Source organism: Sardina pilchardus, chromosome 10, assembly GCF_963854185.1.
Source record: "Sardina pilchardus chromosome 10, fSarPil1.1, whole genome shotgun sequence".
NCBI lineage: Eukaryota > Metazoa > Chordata > Actinopteri > Clupeiformes > Clupeidae > Sardina > Sardina pilchardus.
Window position 1 is genome coordinate 11,106,155 of NC_085003.1, and position 17,544 is coordinate 11,123,698.

Sequence of the window (17,544 nt, forward strand, 5' to 3'; positions counted from 1 at the left end):
GTAGGCACGTCCCTCCAGGAATCAGACCAATCACAATGCTCAGGGCTTGTGTTTGGGCTTTTGCCACTGAAATCAGTAGTAATAGCAATACAATACAACACACACACACACACACACACACACACACACACACACACACACACACACACACACACACTTATTCGTGATGTGAGGTGTAATCCTAAGAAAATGACTGAAGCACAAGGCAAAGCATAGGTATTGCGTAGACAAAGCTCTTATTCTTATCAGGGGAGATGCTTACTGTTTGTTGTCAAATCCCACTTACAACTCCAGTTCTTATCAGGGTCAGCTGCCAGTTGTCATGTGAGGGTGACTCATGATGAGTTCATCACCATTTACTGGACAGGAAAACCAAAATAACTTTGCAACCAGCATGGTCACCAATAGGTGATTGATCAGGCTATTCAACATGTGACCACCCTGACACAGTAGGAGGGGATGAGTGATTCACTTGGGATGATTTTAAAGATTCACCACTGGCCAACTTTTCAGTTATCATTCATAGTAGCCTACTTCATTATTGAATTCTTTGACCATCCATTTCAGTTTCTTCTAGACCCACATTTTTTTTAAGGTCTCCCAAGTAGGCTACCTGTGAGCACTGATGGAGGTTAACGTTGCTCTGCTTTAGTGTCCAAAGGCAAGCTACAGCACTGGTTCCCCAGGAACAGATAGAGTAAGAGAGTCCCTCCCTGCCCTTTTCTCAACAGGAGAGTAGCCCATTACAGTTGTCATTTTTTTAAGGACAATTACATCACACAACTACACAATCTCTACAGATTCTTGGACTTTGTAAGTCTAAGATTGACGTGTCCAAATTTGATGAGATAAGACTCTCTGGCAATTCTGAGGTAAGGAAAAGTTTAGATTTCCACAGTTTCACTGATCGATGTCTCCGCGCCGACAAATTAGCAAATTTTGAAGACACACACAAGTTCAAAGCGTAAGCATGGAAAACATAATGGCCTTAAGGCCATTGCAAAGAACAGAGAACTGAAATGACTGACATTCTTGAAAATGAATTTTATGTCTTCAAGTATTCAAACAGTTAAATAAAAAGAGTTCTCAAGATGTACATAGTGAAGAATATACCCACAAATGTATGAATACATGATCCCGTAATCCTGCAAAGATGTGCTACAAAAGAATCAAATACTTACAAGACATGATTTTAAAAACAAAAAAATGCGGCTAAACTAAATGCACGGGGACAGTAGACTTGGGACAGCATACAGTGTAAAACCAACACACCCCAAAGGGGAGAACAGAAAGAGAGCAAAAGCTGCAGTTTCCTGCTGTTGATGAGGGGAGTAAAAAAAAAAAAGAAAAAGACAAGATGTGTTTTATTTAGTAATCCCTTAATTTTTTGGCAGTGCACAGCATGCACACTACAGTCAAGACAATAGCATCCAGATACAAACTGGTGGTTGACTCCTGAACAGGATGAATCAAGTTTCTAAGGATTTTTCTTTTTTTCTTTTCTTTTTTTTTGTAATGTGATTGACTTCAATTCAACTTCATGTTAATCAAGATGACTGCTGGTTGCAAACATTGACTTGCATATGTACGTGAGGTCAGGCCAAAATGTTCTGATGCAATGCACTGATTTACACGGAATAATGAAGAAAATAAGGAAAGAAAATGTTATCAAGGCCATTGGTCTTGCAAATCTATATTTTTTCAGGGCTGGGACCACAACATTTCTTGTGTTGAACACAAAACAGACGTCTCCACAGTTACAAGAAAATTAGCACCTTTAACACTATGATCCGCTTGGCTCAACCAGTATTAGAATTCTGTTGCCGAGCATATTGGCCTATCACAGGTTACCAGCTAAGCCATGTTAAACAAGGCTTTTTATCTCCTGCAAGATGTTCCATAAACTATATGCATGTGTTGTAATTTTCCCTATAGCTTCCTTTGCCACTTGAATGATATACTAATATATGTACATGTAGACACAGCCACAAAACCCTTGAGTCAATGATTAGTTTTGGGGTGAATTCATGCATGTGTCTGTTAAAAAAAAGTATCTTGGTGTATGAGTATGAGTAATCCTCAACCTTGTCTTTAAACCCATTGGAAAAGAACTCAGGTCATTTGATAAGAATTGCACATGATAAAGCTTAATGAACGCTAACAAAATTATCTGCACATTATCAGACATGAATACATACCTGTACACTTTCTACAATATTTATAATTCATGGTAAAGAACCATTCGAGAAGTGCCATTACTACGATTCATTTGTGTCAATTACAATTACAGTTTTGATTTTTCAATATTTTTTCGTTTGTTTTTACAAGCCCACTTCAACAACATGATTCAAATAAACAAATACATGATTGAAACAACAGTTTCATTCTCCAGGCCCTACCCGCAAACACAACCCATTTCAGCTTATGCATTGAGTCTGAGAGACTGATCCTCTCTCCGCCGGGAGGAAATGTCAATATCTATCGAGTCCTTGCCCACAATGAGCCGTAGGCGTTTCGCTGGTGGGAGAGGAATGAAATCATCCTCAAACTCTTCGTTGTCAAAGTAGTCCTCCTCTTCCTCCTCCTCCTCTTCTTCCTCCTCCTCCTCTTCTTCTTCTTCTTCCTCCTCCTCTTCCTCTTCTGACGACAGCAAGTCCTCCCCAATGCCTGTCGTGCTGTGGCCACCCGGCTGATGCTCCAGCACCTCGCCTGCCTCCCGCTTAACGATGCCCGTGAAGGTGACGTCGTCGGCGTACGCCCGCGGCAGCGGCCCTCTGCCCACCTTCTCGCGCTTCAGCTGGATCTTTAACTTGGTAGCGCTATTGTGCCCAGTGTGCCCATAGCCGTTGTTGAGTTTCGAGGAAGCGTACCCACCACCCCCTCCTCCTACCCCTCCTCCTCCTCCTCCGCTACCGCCACGCTCCTTCTCATGGTCCTGGCTGAACTTAATGCTGATTTTAGATGAGGAGGAGCTTCCACCACCTCCTCCTCCTCCTCCTCCTCCTCCTCCTCCTCCTCCTCCGCAAGCACCGAGCGTCTCCACCTCCCCCGGCTCGGCCTTGCTGCTGCTGCTGTCCCTCCTCCTGCGCAGCGTCAGCTTGGGGATGCCGGTGCTGTTCTCCAGGATCAGCTGGGCGTCGTATCGCGTGATGCGCCGCTTCTTCTTCCCCTTGCCGCGCCGCAGGAGCTTTGCAGCTTTGCTGGCGTTCCGCTGCTGCTGCTGCTGATGCTGCTGCTGCTGCTGCTGGTGCTGGTGCGAGTTGGAGTTCTGGTTCTGGTGCCGGCCGGGGAGACCCAGCTGAACCTTCCCGCAGTCAGCCACGTCGGCGTGGCGCAGGTCCGTCACGCCGTCCTGGAGGAAGGCCTCGCCGTACGGCGCCCCGCTCTCCTCCGATTTGGGCGTCCGTCTGCGGCGCGGGCACGTGCCCTTGCGTGGGCAGTGTGCCTCCAGACTGGGCATGTTCACCTGCTGGGGGCCAAGTGTGCCCTTGTGCTCCACCTTGGCCACCTCCGATTTAAGAACCACCTCGCCCTGGGGTGAGCTCTGGCTAGGGGAGGAACCATGTCCATAAAAACCTCCGCCACTGCCAGCGTTCCCCTCAGAGCTGATTGAGGTCCTGGTTGACCTTCGAGTCCTGTATGACAAGGGCAAACGGTCCTTGCGAGCTCTAGTGCCTTTTGGCGAGCTCTGATTGTTGTTTTCCTTTGCCGCGTTGCGAGCGGAGCTGCCTTTGATGGCCAACGCCTGTGCTGAACCCCGACGTATGGTGTCCCTCTTAGGGGTGTCCTTGTGACTGACGGCAGCTGCTCGGTTGGTGGACTTTGCCACTGGCCCTCGAGAATGTGTCCTTAATTTAAGCAAAGGCGTCTTGGCAGACTTCGATATTAGTCTCTTTGGTAAACTGGAGCGGTCTGTGGAACGTAGTTTGGAGGATGAGGTAGGTGCTGGAGTGCTGAACAAGGATTGCCTTGTTGACTTTTTAACACTAGACTGGGATGTCCTCTTCCTTAAAGCTAGTTAAAGTTAAGAAACAAACAGAAAGTCAGGTCAAGTCAAAAATAAGTTGATAAACATGGATTACATGCTTCTAACAGTACCTGGATAAGTATATCTTCTAAATATTTTTCAAGTTCAAGTTCAAACATCTGAAAGGTCATATGCAGTTACTGCAATGAAATTCTTACATTATGGTCTCTGTTCTGTACAACAAGTCTATTTACGGCAATACTTTAAAAAGGGAAGACACTACACAGATCAATTTGCTTCTCTCCCCACATACATACTCTCGCCTACCACAAGCATCCTTATACGAACATGCATGAATCATTATTTAAATACAGCAGGGGACATAAGCAAATTGAGCAAGGTGTGCAAGTACTATCTTAGGACTGGACTAGTGCTATCTAGAAGGAGTGGGAAGGGAGGGGTACAGAGCTACTGATGAAGATCACCTCAGTGAGACACTCTTCGCCCAAAACACAAAGACCAGAAAAGAAAGAATTGTGGTCTCTCTCTCTCTGTCACACACACATGCACTTTAGCGAGTTCTTACATGGGTGCGAGTTAGACTTTTCCTGAGAATCTGTGTCCACACTGGAGTGTGCTGATTGGCCATCGGAGTTCCTGCTGCCTTCCTCCATCTTCTTTAGCCTGTTGAGTCGTTTGTCCGTTTCCCTCAGGCCATACTTGCTGTTGATAACTGGAGCCTCCGTCGACAGCCCCGGTTTAGTTTTGAATGCCCCTGTGCCACGCCTGTCATACAAAACATACAGTTGACCCGACAGGAGACTATGTATCGTACAAAAAATAAAGCTTAATTTCTGGTTGGGCAAGATTTTTAAATCCTTTTCAAGGAAACACAAAACATTGACTTAAGTGCTGGGACAGAAGAGAAAAAGTCAATACCGTTCACAAGTGTAGCATTCACAGAATTCGTTGTTTTCCCCAAAGAATCCATCTCCGTAGTAGCATGAGATCTCTTCCCCTGGTTCAATATCCCTTAGAACCTTAACGCAGGCAGTTGCACGACCCGTTGACACAAACTGTCACAGAAATAGACCAGTGAGAATAAAGGAGAATATTTTGTTAACATTACATTTTACCCTCCCGAAACAATGTACACTGACAAGGTTGATGCATTTTTCGTTCAGGGGGAGTTTCTGGTCAAAATTACAGTTCATACCAAGACTACGGTTAAATATTTCAATTACAATTAACATGGCAGATGATGAATGGTTTTGGATATAAAAAAAATCCCAAAACATTGGCAAAAACATCAATTTGATAAACAGTATATTACTTGTCATCCATTTAGACCTTGCCATCCAAACAGTAATGCATTGTGTAAAGATGTTGCGTTTTGTACAAACTCAACAAACAGTAAAAAGGGTAATAGGCAACAACACTCACATTTTATCATGGTTTAAATGAAACTACTATGGCAATGGCCATTTTATACAAGCAATGCAAAGTGTTTTATAGAGATGGAAAGATTCCAAATAGTGGTGCAGATATAAACTAGTTATACAAATTTTTACATGTGTACAGATAAAAACCTCCATGTTGGTTGGTTGTTACATAATGCTCTATATTTCTTTTTCATTTACATAACGTAACCTCAAATTTAGTCCTAACTACCACCATATGTACAGGACAAAAATGTGGTAGATCATAACAGTATGTGAACATTACCACATAATGAAGTGAACATCTGCTATATTTTGTGGAGTTATTATGTAATGTTGCATATTCATTCAGTGAGCACAGACATCTCTTGTTTCCCTGACCTGTTTACAAAACTATGAGCCATTTTTGAGTTTCTTAATATTCAGGCAACACTCACCTTGCAATTTGGCCTACAATCTGAAAAAAAGAAGTGAAGAATCATTAACTTCCACATAGGGAATTCAGGTATTTTCTACTGTATGTGCTGTTAAGATGCCTTCTCTAATATGTGACTTTCTTCAATCAGTCATGGCACATATTATATTAAAGGTTTCGCAGATAGATATAGTATTGTACTCCTATGTCAGTTTTAAAAGCAAGAAAACACATGGAACATCGTATTTTGCATGACCACATACTGAATGTTTTGGTGACTGACAATTCCAGTACAACAATATTGACAGACAAGTTGCCCAATGACACTTTAATCACTCCCCTCATAATATTGCAGCGCTGTAATGTGTAAATCTGTGAATGTACATATTAACTCGCAGTGTGAATCTTCCGTGAAACACACACCATGGTTGATGAAAGCTGCTGGTCCCAGCCAGAGCTGTGCGCAATTCTTTCGTGTGGAGTACATGACACTAAAGTCGTTTTCCCCATGCCGAAGCAGCAACCTCTCCTCTGCGGCTGTCAACTCCGCGATGCAGCCCACCAGATATTCAATCTTATCATTCCTCTTCCTGCATGAAGAGAAAAGTAATTTATCTGTATTAAACATTGCTTATACACAACACAAGAGCATTTAAAGGTAAACAGGATTGTATGTCATATCTGACAAATGTGTGGCTTGTAAAGATAGATAGATATAGATAGATAGATAGATAGATAGATAGATAGATAGATAGATAGATAGATACTTTATTGATCCCCAAGGGGAAATTCAAGGTGTAAATAAGAAAACCCAATTTGATTGTACATATAGTGTATTACTATTAGCAGTACAAAACCCTAAAAATTGACCTTTTTCAACTGGAAAGGATAATGCATGTATTTTTTCCTTCCCCTTGGACACATATTTGGGACTGGCGATAAGAGAGGTAATTAACAAAATAGGTGCATTACCATTCCTTCGTTGCTACAATTTTGGCTCCATTTTGCTCTGAAGAGTACCGGTTACACTGCAAAATTTCAAACCCGCTGTCTGTGGCGAACATGCGCAGATAAACATGTACCTGTTCCAAAAACAAAAAGGGGAGTCCTCCCTATTCAGTTCACGATTGAAGGTATCTCTACAACGTAACCCTACACACAAGCAAATACATAAGTATTACATTGCTTAATTGGAAAAAGCTTTACATGTTCTTTGAAGAGTTTTTCCTGGGTCTTGTTCTTATTTGGAAAGTAAGGTTTTGTCCCATCTCCTGATGTCAATGCTTGGAAGGCTTTCTCCATGTCATCATGCTTTTTGTAACTCTCAATCATATCCTTCAGTTCCACTAGTCTGGATGCCTTGAGAGGCCGAAACCTAGAACAAAAATGTTTGATAGCGAGTCAGATGTAGCGCATACACACAAACACACACACACACACACACACACACACACACACACACACACACACACACACACACACACACACACACACTTTTACTTCATAATTGACGACTTCATCCTTTATCACCTATTTCAATCACATTTCCAATAAAAACATAACATATTACAGAATTCAATGCAAATTAACTACAATACTGATATGAGTGCATTCTTTTCAAAACAGTTCGAATAAATAAATCAAAGGATAAATCCTTTCAGTCATACTCTACTTCTCCAAAGCAACCTGACACCCCACTACAACATCTGATAAAATTGTTCACCATGAGGGGTTAGTCCAGGCAATCTGTGAGAGAACTTTTGTTTTAATTAATTTGATTTAATTAACTCATTGGCTGCCAGCCATTTTCAGCGCAGAGCGCTCCATACTGCCATACGTTTTACAGCATTTTGACTGTTTTTTCAAGATCCACCGAACGGTGGGCTTTATGACTATGTAAACACTGAAGGAACCAAATGAAAGAGTAGACTCTCTTCTTTCACCTTTCGTTTTCCGTTCTTTAGTAATCGTCAGTAGAACATGGGTTAGTTTGGCTAAAAACACCTGTTTCTGACCAAAAAAATGGAGAAAACTATATTTTTGTGAAAATCAACTTTTTAACGTTAGCGTGATTATGGGATGTGTTTCAATGCATAAAGGGGGTAAATGTCTCTGCACTCAATTGGATAGACCTACCCAATCAGAGCAACAAAACAGCCTACCATAATCCTGTAGAGAAAACAGCCAAAACATCCTTATTTTCCACAAAGGATGACACAGCTTTCTGATAGTTTTTAAAGTATTTGTGCCATCAATGTCTTTTACAACAGATGCAATGGCGAAATCTAAATGTCTAGCTTCTCTAGTGATGGCTTTTTTTTTAAAACAGAATCGTCCAAAACGCACTAGGTGTTGTGATAGTCTGATCTGTCCATCATCGTATTAACACATTTTGCGGGGCAGAGTTCAGGACTATTTAGTGACCCCTTGTGGAAGTCAGACACACAGACCTGGTGTTCATCTTGTGCGTCTGGAAGCCCAGGTAAGGGTCCAAGATCAGGCTGGTGCTCACATCATCATATTCACACAACTCCTTGGCGGTCATTCCAGAGGCTGGAACATGCCGGCGCTCCATGTCAACAGAGGCATTTCCATACCCTACCATCAGAAAAAACAACAGGATGTAACCAGGATGCGTCATTTGAACACCTAGTATCTCTAAAGCACAAGCACTTTGATTCAGATTTACTGTATTTATAAATAATGTAGTGACAAAATTACAAATTAAATCTAAATCTAAAACAATATAGACATGTAATGGGTGTGTTTCTACGTGGATACGTGGAACATCACAGGCATGGGCCTGGGCACTCACGTCGACTGGATCTTTTACTGCCAGGGGTCCCCTTCGCTTGACGCAGGTGGCCATGTTGCGTCCTGGTTTTGTTGGAGGGCTGATGGCTGGAGAACCTGCTGCCATGTCTCCTGCCATTCAGCACCATGTTCTTGGATTCTCCCATCTACTTCATTCCAGCTGGTCACCTGCTGAAGGTGCATTTAGCCTATGTGTCCTTGGCCCACCATGTGGTCTGGTGCAAAAAAGGGGGTTTGCTGTGAAGATGCCGGATATTTCTCTTGTTTAAGTGAACAGGTGTGTATGTCACGGAGAGTGCAGTCCTCAGCAGTGCTGGGCTACGGTTGGCAACTGTAAACAGAAATGTAGGTGATGAAGTAGTCTTTAGCAAGTTCACACTGATACCAATCCAACTCAGACCACAATTATGAATAAATCCATTAATATTCATTCACGTGATAACAAAATGTTTTATTTCAATTAACATTTTCGAAACGGACAACAAATGCGTTTACTAGGAAAACTCTATATTTTCGGCTGTGGAGCCTATGCCTAGACTGCCACCTCCTGGCCATCAGGGAAGCTGAATTAAATCGATTTTACGTTAAATCCAGTTTATCACTACGAATCATACACACACATTCAGGATGTAAATTAGTTTATAACTTTCCACAAGTATAACTTTGTTCATAACCCAGAGTGGATCATGGTTCGTCCAAGGCAAAGACTTGAGTTTGATGCTGAATGATAAGTGTGCTAATGATAACCTAGCTGTTAGCTGGTTAGGTTGATGCATAGCAGCTAGTTTGACAAGCTGTTGTTTATCAATCAATCGTGGATGTGCAACACATACAAACTCAAGACACAATTGAAAGAACTGGTGTCACCAAACAAACACGTTCACTAACTCAGTATAATACCAAATAACCATTTAACAATCACTAGTAGCGTGTTGGCTAACTATCTAGCTCGCTATGTTTTCAGAAATTGTAAACATTCAAGCCAGCTAGCATAACTAGGCTAGCTAGCTAACCGGCTAGTTACCCTTTAGGACAATGGAGCTAAATTGCTACGCCTTGACAACATCAGTCGTTTGAAAAAGAATCGAGCAACGATTGTGCATTAAACAAGCACCACGGAAACACTGGCTGATTATATTGGGGTCACTGTCAAATACTCTTCTGGTAAATGCTTCAATAATACTCAACTGGGCACAGGGCCCAGAGTTAGAAACCAAGCTACCAGTTAGCCAACTAGACCCAAATTATGAGACCAAGCTAGCCACCCCGTTTGCTAATAATTTCAGCTAGCTAACGTTACCCGGAAAAAGAATCAAATAAAGGAATTATCTAGCCGATTAGACTGATCTGTAAATGTAATACTCACTTTACTGTTTATCCTGTGTTATAAACAACACGTCCCAAATACCAGTGGGTCTGAAAACATCCTTTATAAAAAAAATGCTATGGGACACAAAAATTACCAGAAAATTAACATTAAAATTCAAGATGGCTGCCCATTCTGGCTAAGAAAGATGGGACTACCTCCGCGAGAAACAGACCCGATGTTTTTGTATGGAATACGGCCTGCGGTTTGTAATTCGGCGCTTGCTAGGGATTGACATGTAATAATAATAATAAAAAAGAGCCAAATATGCATGGAGATACGACGAAGTAATAGTCAATAATGTATATATCGGATGTAAACAAGAAACGCGTCTGACTTTCAGTTTAAATGCCTTTATAGGCTAGTTTGCTAGCTAGCTAGCAGGAACGGAGAAATTGCAGCCAACCAGCGACGGGGGACACGATGGAGGTAGCCACCTCGTTGAAACATCTGTACATTATTGTTATATTCCACCTGGCTCCACGAGTTTATTGTTTTATTTAGCTTATTCTTTTAATAGGCGCAACACACATTTGAAGAAAAAGGTTACAAAATGTGATACTTTGTGTCGCTTAAAATGATACAAAGCTGTATTAGTATTCTAAGTTGATTCATATTTTGTTACAGTAGCCTTTCATGCCATATCATGTGTGGCCATCACAGCAGACCTTACAACTTGAACATTCTATTGGTCTGTTTGCACGACTTAAAGTCGAAATAAATATATAACTTTGTATTGTGTAACCAAAACAATTTAGATTATCATAGCCTACATTTGGTTAAAGACGTTTTTGGGAAACTAGGGTATTCCATTGTGCGCACACACGAATGCACATAATGATATATATCATCATAGAGTAAATGATTCTCAATGTGCAAATGTGTGCATTCGAATGCTCGAAAAGTTTCAAAGGTTTCCCTACATGACAAAAAAGGATGGGCTTTTTTTCACCATATAAACATGGGGGACCATACTGACCAGTAAAGCTCATAGGGGCCAATGCCGGCGCGTTCCTTTTGAGGATATGCTTAGTTGCGGTATAAAGGGACCTCTACCTCTGAAACTGTAGGCTATATTCACTTCAGACTGTTGGAAACTTTAGATCTGTAGCCTAACTGAACTCTAGTTACCACCAGAATATATCACAGGCAGCCTATGTTTCCTTGCCAGGTCAGGTTTCAGCCAGTTTTATTGGCATGTGTGTTTACATAGGAATTTTGGCAATTAGGGAATATAAGGTATAGATAATAATCACAAAGTGACCCTTTCAATCTGTTCTTAGAGGGTATCTGGTCGAAACATTCAAAGTATAGATACTTTGAAATTAAAATGAATCAGACTATACTCTACAAAATGTCGAAATGAATTATTTTATTATTATTTATTTTGTTTGTCCTCAAGTAACAAAATCAAAAATATTTCACTCTCCAAGTTACCATTACCTAAATAATTCTGTGCAGCTGGAGATGCTTTAGGACCACATGTTGGTTTATGCTGTAGAAAGGGTCTTTATGTAAACAGAAAGGGATATTCGTAGAATGTACACAATACTGTATCTTAAGTAGCCTAGTTGTGAATGATATATCATGCACACAAGGCTGACCATGAATATGTCTGAAAAAAGAAATGCTCCTGTGTCTGTTTTCAAACTACTACAGTAACTTGGGTCTACACCCATCTAGAACTCAGTTATTAGAAGGCAACCAATTAGTCCAGATTGTGGAACAGCTATCATATTATCAGAGCAGGGGCATGCCTCTATAATCTCCCCTCCTCTCCTCACACCGCTATCTCCTGAAAATGCCTAATTTACACCTAGCCTACTGCTCATTTTTCTACCTTTTCTACTTTTCTACATTTGTCTACTTTTCTACTTGTCCATGTAGCACTTTGTAAGGCATTGTTTCCCAAACTGGGGTCGGGACCCCATGTGGATCGCCTCAGTACATTCGATCAGTACATTATATAGAAATAAATGAAATATATGAAAACCCCTGTGCTATCCAAGAAGAAACTAATTGGATACAATCTAGCTATGGCAAAATAAACAAAGACATTGCCTATGAGATCATCATGGGTAAAAATGTTTGATCAATGTTCCAAAAAAAGTAGCTAAACAAGCTATACCAGTAATTAAACAAACAAATTAGCTTGAGAGGACATTTGGGGAAATATACCGTTCTCAGCTGGATGCTACAGCAGAGATGAGATGCACTCAACGTGTTGTGAATGATCACAAACGTTTTGAGACATCAAAATAGGGTCACCTGCCAAAAAAAGTTAGGAACCCTGGTGTAAGGTCTCCTATTGTAGGCTGTTGTGATGTCCCTCACTTGTTAGTTGAATCAATTTATTTGCAAAGTAGGCTAAAGTACCTGGCACAATCAGTAAGATGGGCAACACACTAGTGAATTTATACTGAGATTCAGAATTATTATTTTTTTTTTTTTACTCTATTCTTGATCTTCATTTAGGCTTTTTTTTTTTTTTTTTTTTTTTTACCTTTCCTCCCTTTTTTTCAGTTTGAAAAACCTGTAACCTAACCTACTGTAGATTAGTGCCCTATATGTGGATCATAACCTAGCTAAACTGGTGAAACTCTCATTCAAAGCCTGCCTTGTAGGCTACATCCTGGATTATATTCAAAATAATGTAGGCCAAATATTTTAGAGATCAAAATAAAGGATTTGCTTTCGTAAAACGTTGTCGGTGTCAATGATATTCAAAGAAAGCATACAGAAGATGGCAGTAAAATCAAAGATCCTTGACATCCTTAGGCTGGCTGCATACTGCATAGGCTGGCTGGGCTGAACCAAAATCGCAGAGGAGGAAAGGAATTTGCGTGAACGCATGTTGATGATGTCACGAGAGAAGAAAAACAAATCCTCCTAACCAGGCACAGAAGCACAGAACGTAGGCAACCAGCGAACATATATCTGAGTTTGAGACTGTCGATTTGCTCATGACACACAGAAAAATACATCACACATCGAAATGAAGTGTTAAAGTAATGGTCACGATAGTGGCACTGTCTATTCAATATACAAAACTGAGGTTTCAACCTCTGTTTTGGTTCAGTTTTATGGTTGCTAAGACTATGCTAACGTTAGTCAGCTAACATAATAAGCTAGGTTGCTAACAGGGTATACAGGTAGCAAGCTAGCTGCAGAAGCTACCAAGGTGCACTATATCATCGGCATCATACGGGAGAAGCTTTTCCAATATTGACGACATTCTTATCTCCAAGCTCACTGTAAAGATATGGAAAATGCAAGGGGTAAGTTGCCATCGCCAGTTGTCAAAAGGTTTAAGCCGGCCGGCTAACATTGTGCTTTAAACTTTGTCTGCTTCCTCGATGCATCTTTGATCCCAGTAATGTGCTTTAGGCCTACGCTGTAGATCATCTGAAACAAATGTTACATTTGTTATCGCCAACTTGTTTGATGTTCTCCTGACAAGTATTTTGGATAATCATAGAGGTAGAGCAAATGTAGCCTATAGATTGCGGTCAGCTGCCTAAATGTGTTTGTGAGCAAGCTAACATGTTTGTCATCACTGTTTATCTTTTGTTATCAGGAGCAACCAGACAAAGGGAATCTGACTCTGTAAAATCCTGACATGGGAGGTCATCAGGTCCACTTCAGGTGAAGCATCATGCCTCCAAGGAAGCGACCCCTTGCTCCCATAGGTGGGAGGAGAAGGCTGAAGACTGATGACGATTTCTTCCCCTTCAATCTCCTGCCTGTGGAATGTCAGCTGCATGTCCTCTCCTTCCTCAGCGAAGTGGACAAATGCAACTCAGCGTTGGTTTGTTCTAGCTGGAGCTGCCTGGTACGATCGGGGAAGCTCTGGAGAGTTGCAGATTACTCTCGCCGTGGAGTTTTCCACATGGGCCAGGAAGGGCTGCTTGTGTCCAACCGGGAATTTGAGCGCTGGAAAGCATGGGTCCACCATTACACCCACCACCTCATATCACGCGGGGCTAGCCTTCTTACCCTTAAAGCCAGCTTTGATCTTGGGGACGAGTGCAATAAGTGGGGGGAGCTCCTCTCTCACCTCCTGGAGAATGTTCACTGTAGAGACCTCTGCCATTTAGACCTGAACTGGACATTCACGCTGCTGGAGCCTTTGGATCTGCGGGTGAACTCCAGCTCCAGTTCCCACCAGGACAGCATCACCAAGATGGACCAGGTCAGTAACTTTCAGATCCTGCTGGCTAAACTTACCCAGAGCTGTCCCAGGATCACCAAGATGCGCCTCCATTTTGACTGGTCGGAAACATCTGTGTCACTCCTCACTCAGTTCCAGCACCTCCGCGTCCTGGAGCTTAAGTATTTTTGGGTCTTCAAAGGGGTCAGCCCGAACACCTTGCAGACCTTGACCAAATCGCTGCCCAACCTGAAATCCCTGACTCTCCATGTGCTGGTGCCCCTCAGGAATTTGGGCATCTCCTACACGCTGGAATCTCTCTCGCTGGAGTTCTTGGACGTCTCCCCAAGCCGAGGCCTGGTCTTTTCTTGCCTCAACCTGCCGGCGCTCCGCGAGCTGCGGGCCAAGAAGATTGTGCGTGGCATCACTCTGGACCGCAGGACCAGGCTGAGGATACAGAGCCGGTGGCCCTGCCTTTACCAGGTCCTGCGGGAGGGGGCGCCCAAGCTGCAAGCTCTCAACAACGAAAGACTTCTTCCCAACTGGAAAGAACAGACATACAGAGAGCTCACCTCCATCCTGCAGCAGTCCTGCTACTGCCTTCAACATCTGGATAGCTGGCTGTGGTGAACAGAGTGGTCAACAGCTGGTAGATAATCGCTATGGATTGCTGTGAAGGATTGTGGCTATGTTAATCAAGAGGAACTCTGATTGCATTTATATTCGTTTATTTTTTAAATAGTGTGATTGACCAACCCCTGCTCACCTGGGGCTTTTACAGAACACCACTACTGCAGTATTGTAGCTTTGCGGTGACAAAGTTCATTCCATATCATTTCTGCTGATAAGATCAAGAATAGAGGGAAATTACATGATGAGATATTTAGGAATTGATGTATAATTCTGTCACAGAAATTGTTATTCTTCGTTTTGGAATTTAACCTGCAAGTTACCTCAAATTGTTGTGACTGAATTGGAAATTAGGAAGCAATGGAACAAATGTGTTTTTGATCGAGGATCAAGCAGTGGTGCTGTGTTTTATTTTTTTAAATTATGATTTTATCCGCAGATCATTCCACAACAAAAGAAAATGTTTGGATATGTGAACATTTTGGATAGTCTGTAATTAGACATATATGAGAGCTTATTCCTACATAGATACAGATCATTGTGGTACCTTCCTTAGCCATTAGAGGTCTCCTTAGGTGGTTTCTGCACTAAAAACACCATGCCTGTAATTTCTCCCTGTGCTGACTTTCCACCGATAACAATACCTTTAATGGATATTTGATTGATTTCTCAGAAAAAGGAAACTTGATTTACTGAAGATTATAATGGTCACCACAATAAACTGATGTCATTGAACTGTTGTTGGATTGTTTCGTGATTACAGTTTTTTTCAATCGCTAACAAGCGTTTGTCCATTCATTTGACACATTTTCAAAACTCTAAACACAGACTCTCACCTACAAAACACAATTGGCCAAATGGATAATTCTCCTCTCAAAAGCACATCCCATGTTCTTACACCACATTTTGTTACATATACACTAACTCGCCATTTCTCTGCACACACTAACTTTACCAAAACACTGGAAACCTGACTCAAAATGAAGTTATTTTGTCAAAGAATGAAGCTTGTTTTCACTTCACAAGATACATGCAGTCAATCAGAATACTATAGGTTTCAAAATACTGGCTACTGTTCACATTACAAAAACTGCATAGACTTTTATGTTTCAGTTTTACAGGTATTTGCATGCAAAACATGCAATCCAGCATTTTTACACTAAATTTCTTGGTTGGGAACTGTATGTCCAGATGTAATGTTCACATTCAAATGAATTCCAGTAAAAAGCAAATCTTTTTTTTTTCTTTTTTTTTTTTTACTGTTCAGTAAACTAGGCCTACAGGAGGTGTTTACACATGTTCTATCATAGTCTACTGTTTACAGTAGACTATGATAGAACAGAAAAAGTTTTACAGCATTGCAGTGAACAAAATATCCATGATACACAAGAGCATTCTGAACAAAAAAACAACAGCAAAAAGCCCAGATAAAAAGGGGGTGAACAAAAAAGAAGCACAATATTACTGTGTCTAATCTCTGCACCTGCTCCTCTCAGTGCTCCTGCACCTCTCACTGCATCTCTCACTGGGCCTGCTCTTCTCCCTGGGCCCCTTACTCTTACTCTTCCTTGTCCAGACATTACAGTAGCCTATTTGTCTTTTTCTGTTTCTGCTTCCAAAAACATCACCTCCTCTTTTTACTGTGTAAGTGTCAATGTAATAGAGACCCCTGCCACTGAGTCTAAGACAGACTGAAATCAGCTGTGGTTGGCCCAATTTATACAACATAAATCATCTGTGTGTCAATTATTCGATTGTTTGTCTATTATCAGCTGAGATATATTGCTTTTGAATTGATAACATTGCAGAAGCAGAGGTTTTTATACTGTAGCCTATCTAAGGTTTGGAATATTGTTTTAACTATTGTGGGATGTTGTGTGTTAACATTCGAAAATAATACAAAAACGATCCATTATTTTGTTGGGAGGTATAGTCTGTCTGTTAAGAAAATGTAAGCATTGTGAAAATGTATTCACTGACGGCATACTGTGTGAAAACAACATGAAATGTGTGAATGGTATGGCCACGAAAGACCGATGCTGTGCTAACTGTGTTTAGAGTCAATGGACAAACGCTTGTTAGCGATTGAAAAAAACTGTAATGTCTCAGTATGTATATGTTATCCAGCATTATCACACGGACAATTGGCTGCATTTGTCTAAACCGCTTTGATGTACAAATTATGCATAATGGCAGAGTTAAGGGCTGTTCACACCAGGAATCAAAACTATAATGACATCATAACCATGATAAAACCGTCCACGCTGTCCAACGATGAGAATCTCTCTTCGTGTTGATGCATGGTTCAAATTTGATCAGCTTTTTATTGTTCTCAAAATCATTCTTCAAGTGATCCCCAACAATATTGTTCTTCATGTTGTTATAGTATATGTGTGGGCGTCATTATTTGTGTTAGCTAGAACAATGCTTTTGCCGTTATAGTTAGCCTATCATTCTTGATGTGGACGGCCTTTCAGTGTGACCAGTCCTATTCGTACTAATCACCAGCATGTTACTGGGTTGTCTGCTACAGAAACAGGATTATGACTGACCGATAACCTTGAAGTGAAATTTTCTCATTTATAATTTGACATGAAGCGCCATTGTGTTTCAGGAACATGAGATCAACGCAGGTCAATGATATCAAGGAAGTTCCAGGAGAGAAGTCAAGGTGCATCTCATAAATGGAGCACAAACTGTAGGTCAGTCAGATAAAGAATAATAAAACAAAAACCCTTTTGTCCTTACGTCTTTCCAGAATGG

At 41.3% G+C, this 17,544-nt stretch overlaps 2 protein-coding genes across 3 annotated transcripts; one reads left to right on the forward strand and one right to left on the reverse strand.

The window, feature by feature from the left end:
* Nucleotides 1–2,381: 2,381 nt before the first annotated feature.
* Nucleotides 2,382–10,411, reverse strand: kmt5b (lysine methyltransferase 5B). Its single transcript, XM_062547929.1, has 12 exons — nucleotides 10,002–10,411; nucleotides 8,637–8,966; nucleotides 8,272–8,419; nucleotides 7,028–7,196; nucleotides 6,794–6,903; nucleotides 6,245–6,411; nucleotides 5,844–5,863; nucleotides 4,907–5,043; nucleotides 4,554–4,753; nucleotides 3,003–4,014; nucleotides 2,668–2,951; nucleotides 2,382–2,395 (listed from the first exon to the last, which is right to left on the reverse strand). The coding sequence occupies exons 2-12, from the start codon at nucleotides 8,779–8,781 to the stop codon at nucleotides 2,382–2,384; spliced, it is 2,406 nt and encodes an 801-aa protein (XP_062403913.1). The 5' UTR covers nucleotides 8,782–8,966; nucleotides 10,002–10,411.
* si:dkey-12e7.1 (uncharacterized protein LOC557553 homolog) lies at nucleotides 8,778–15,516 on the forward strand. 2 transcript variants are annotated; one of them, XM_062546836.1, is made up of 2 exons: nucleotides 8,778–8,912; nucleotides 13,579–15,516. In XM_062546836.1, the coding sequence occupies exon 2, from the start codon at nucleotides 13,657–13,659 to the stop codon at nucleotides 14,779–14,781; it is 1,125 nt and encodes a 374-aa protein (XP_062402820.1). In that variant the 5' UTR covers nucleotides 8,778–8,912; nucleotides 13,579–13,656; the 3' UTR covers nucleotides 14,782–15,516. The 2 variants fall into 2 exon arrangements, with proteins under 2 accessions (XP_062402820.1, XP_062402819.1); XM_062546835.1 differs by lacking the exon at nucleotides 8,778–8,912 and adding an exon at nucleotides 12,902–13,279.
* The last annotated feature ends 2,028 nt before the right edge of the window (nucleotides 15,517–17,544 follow it).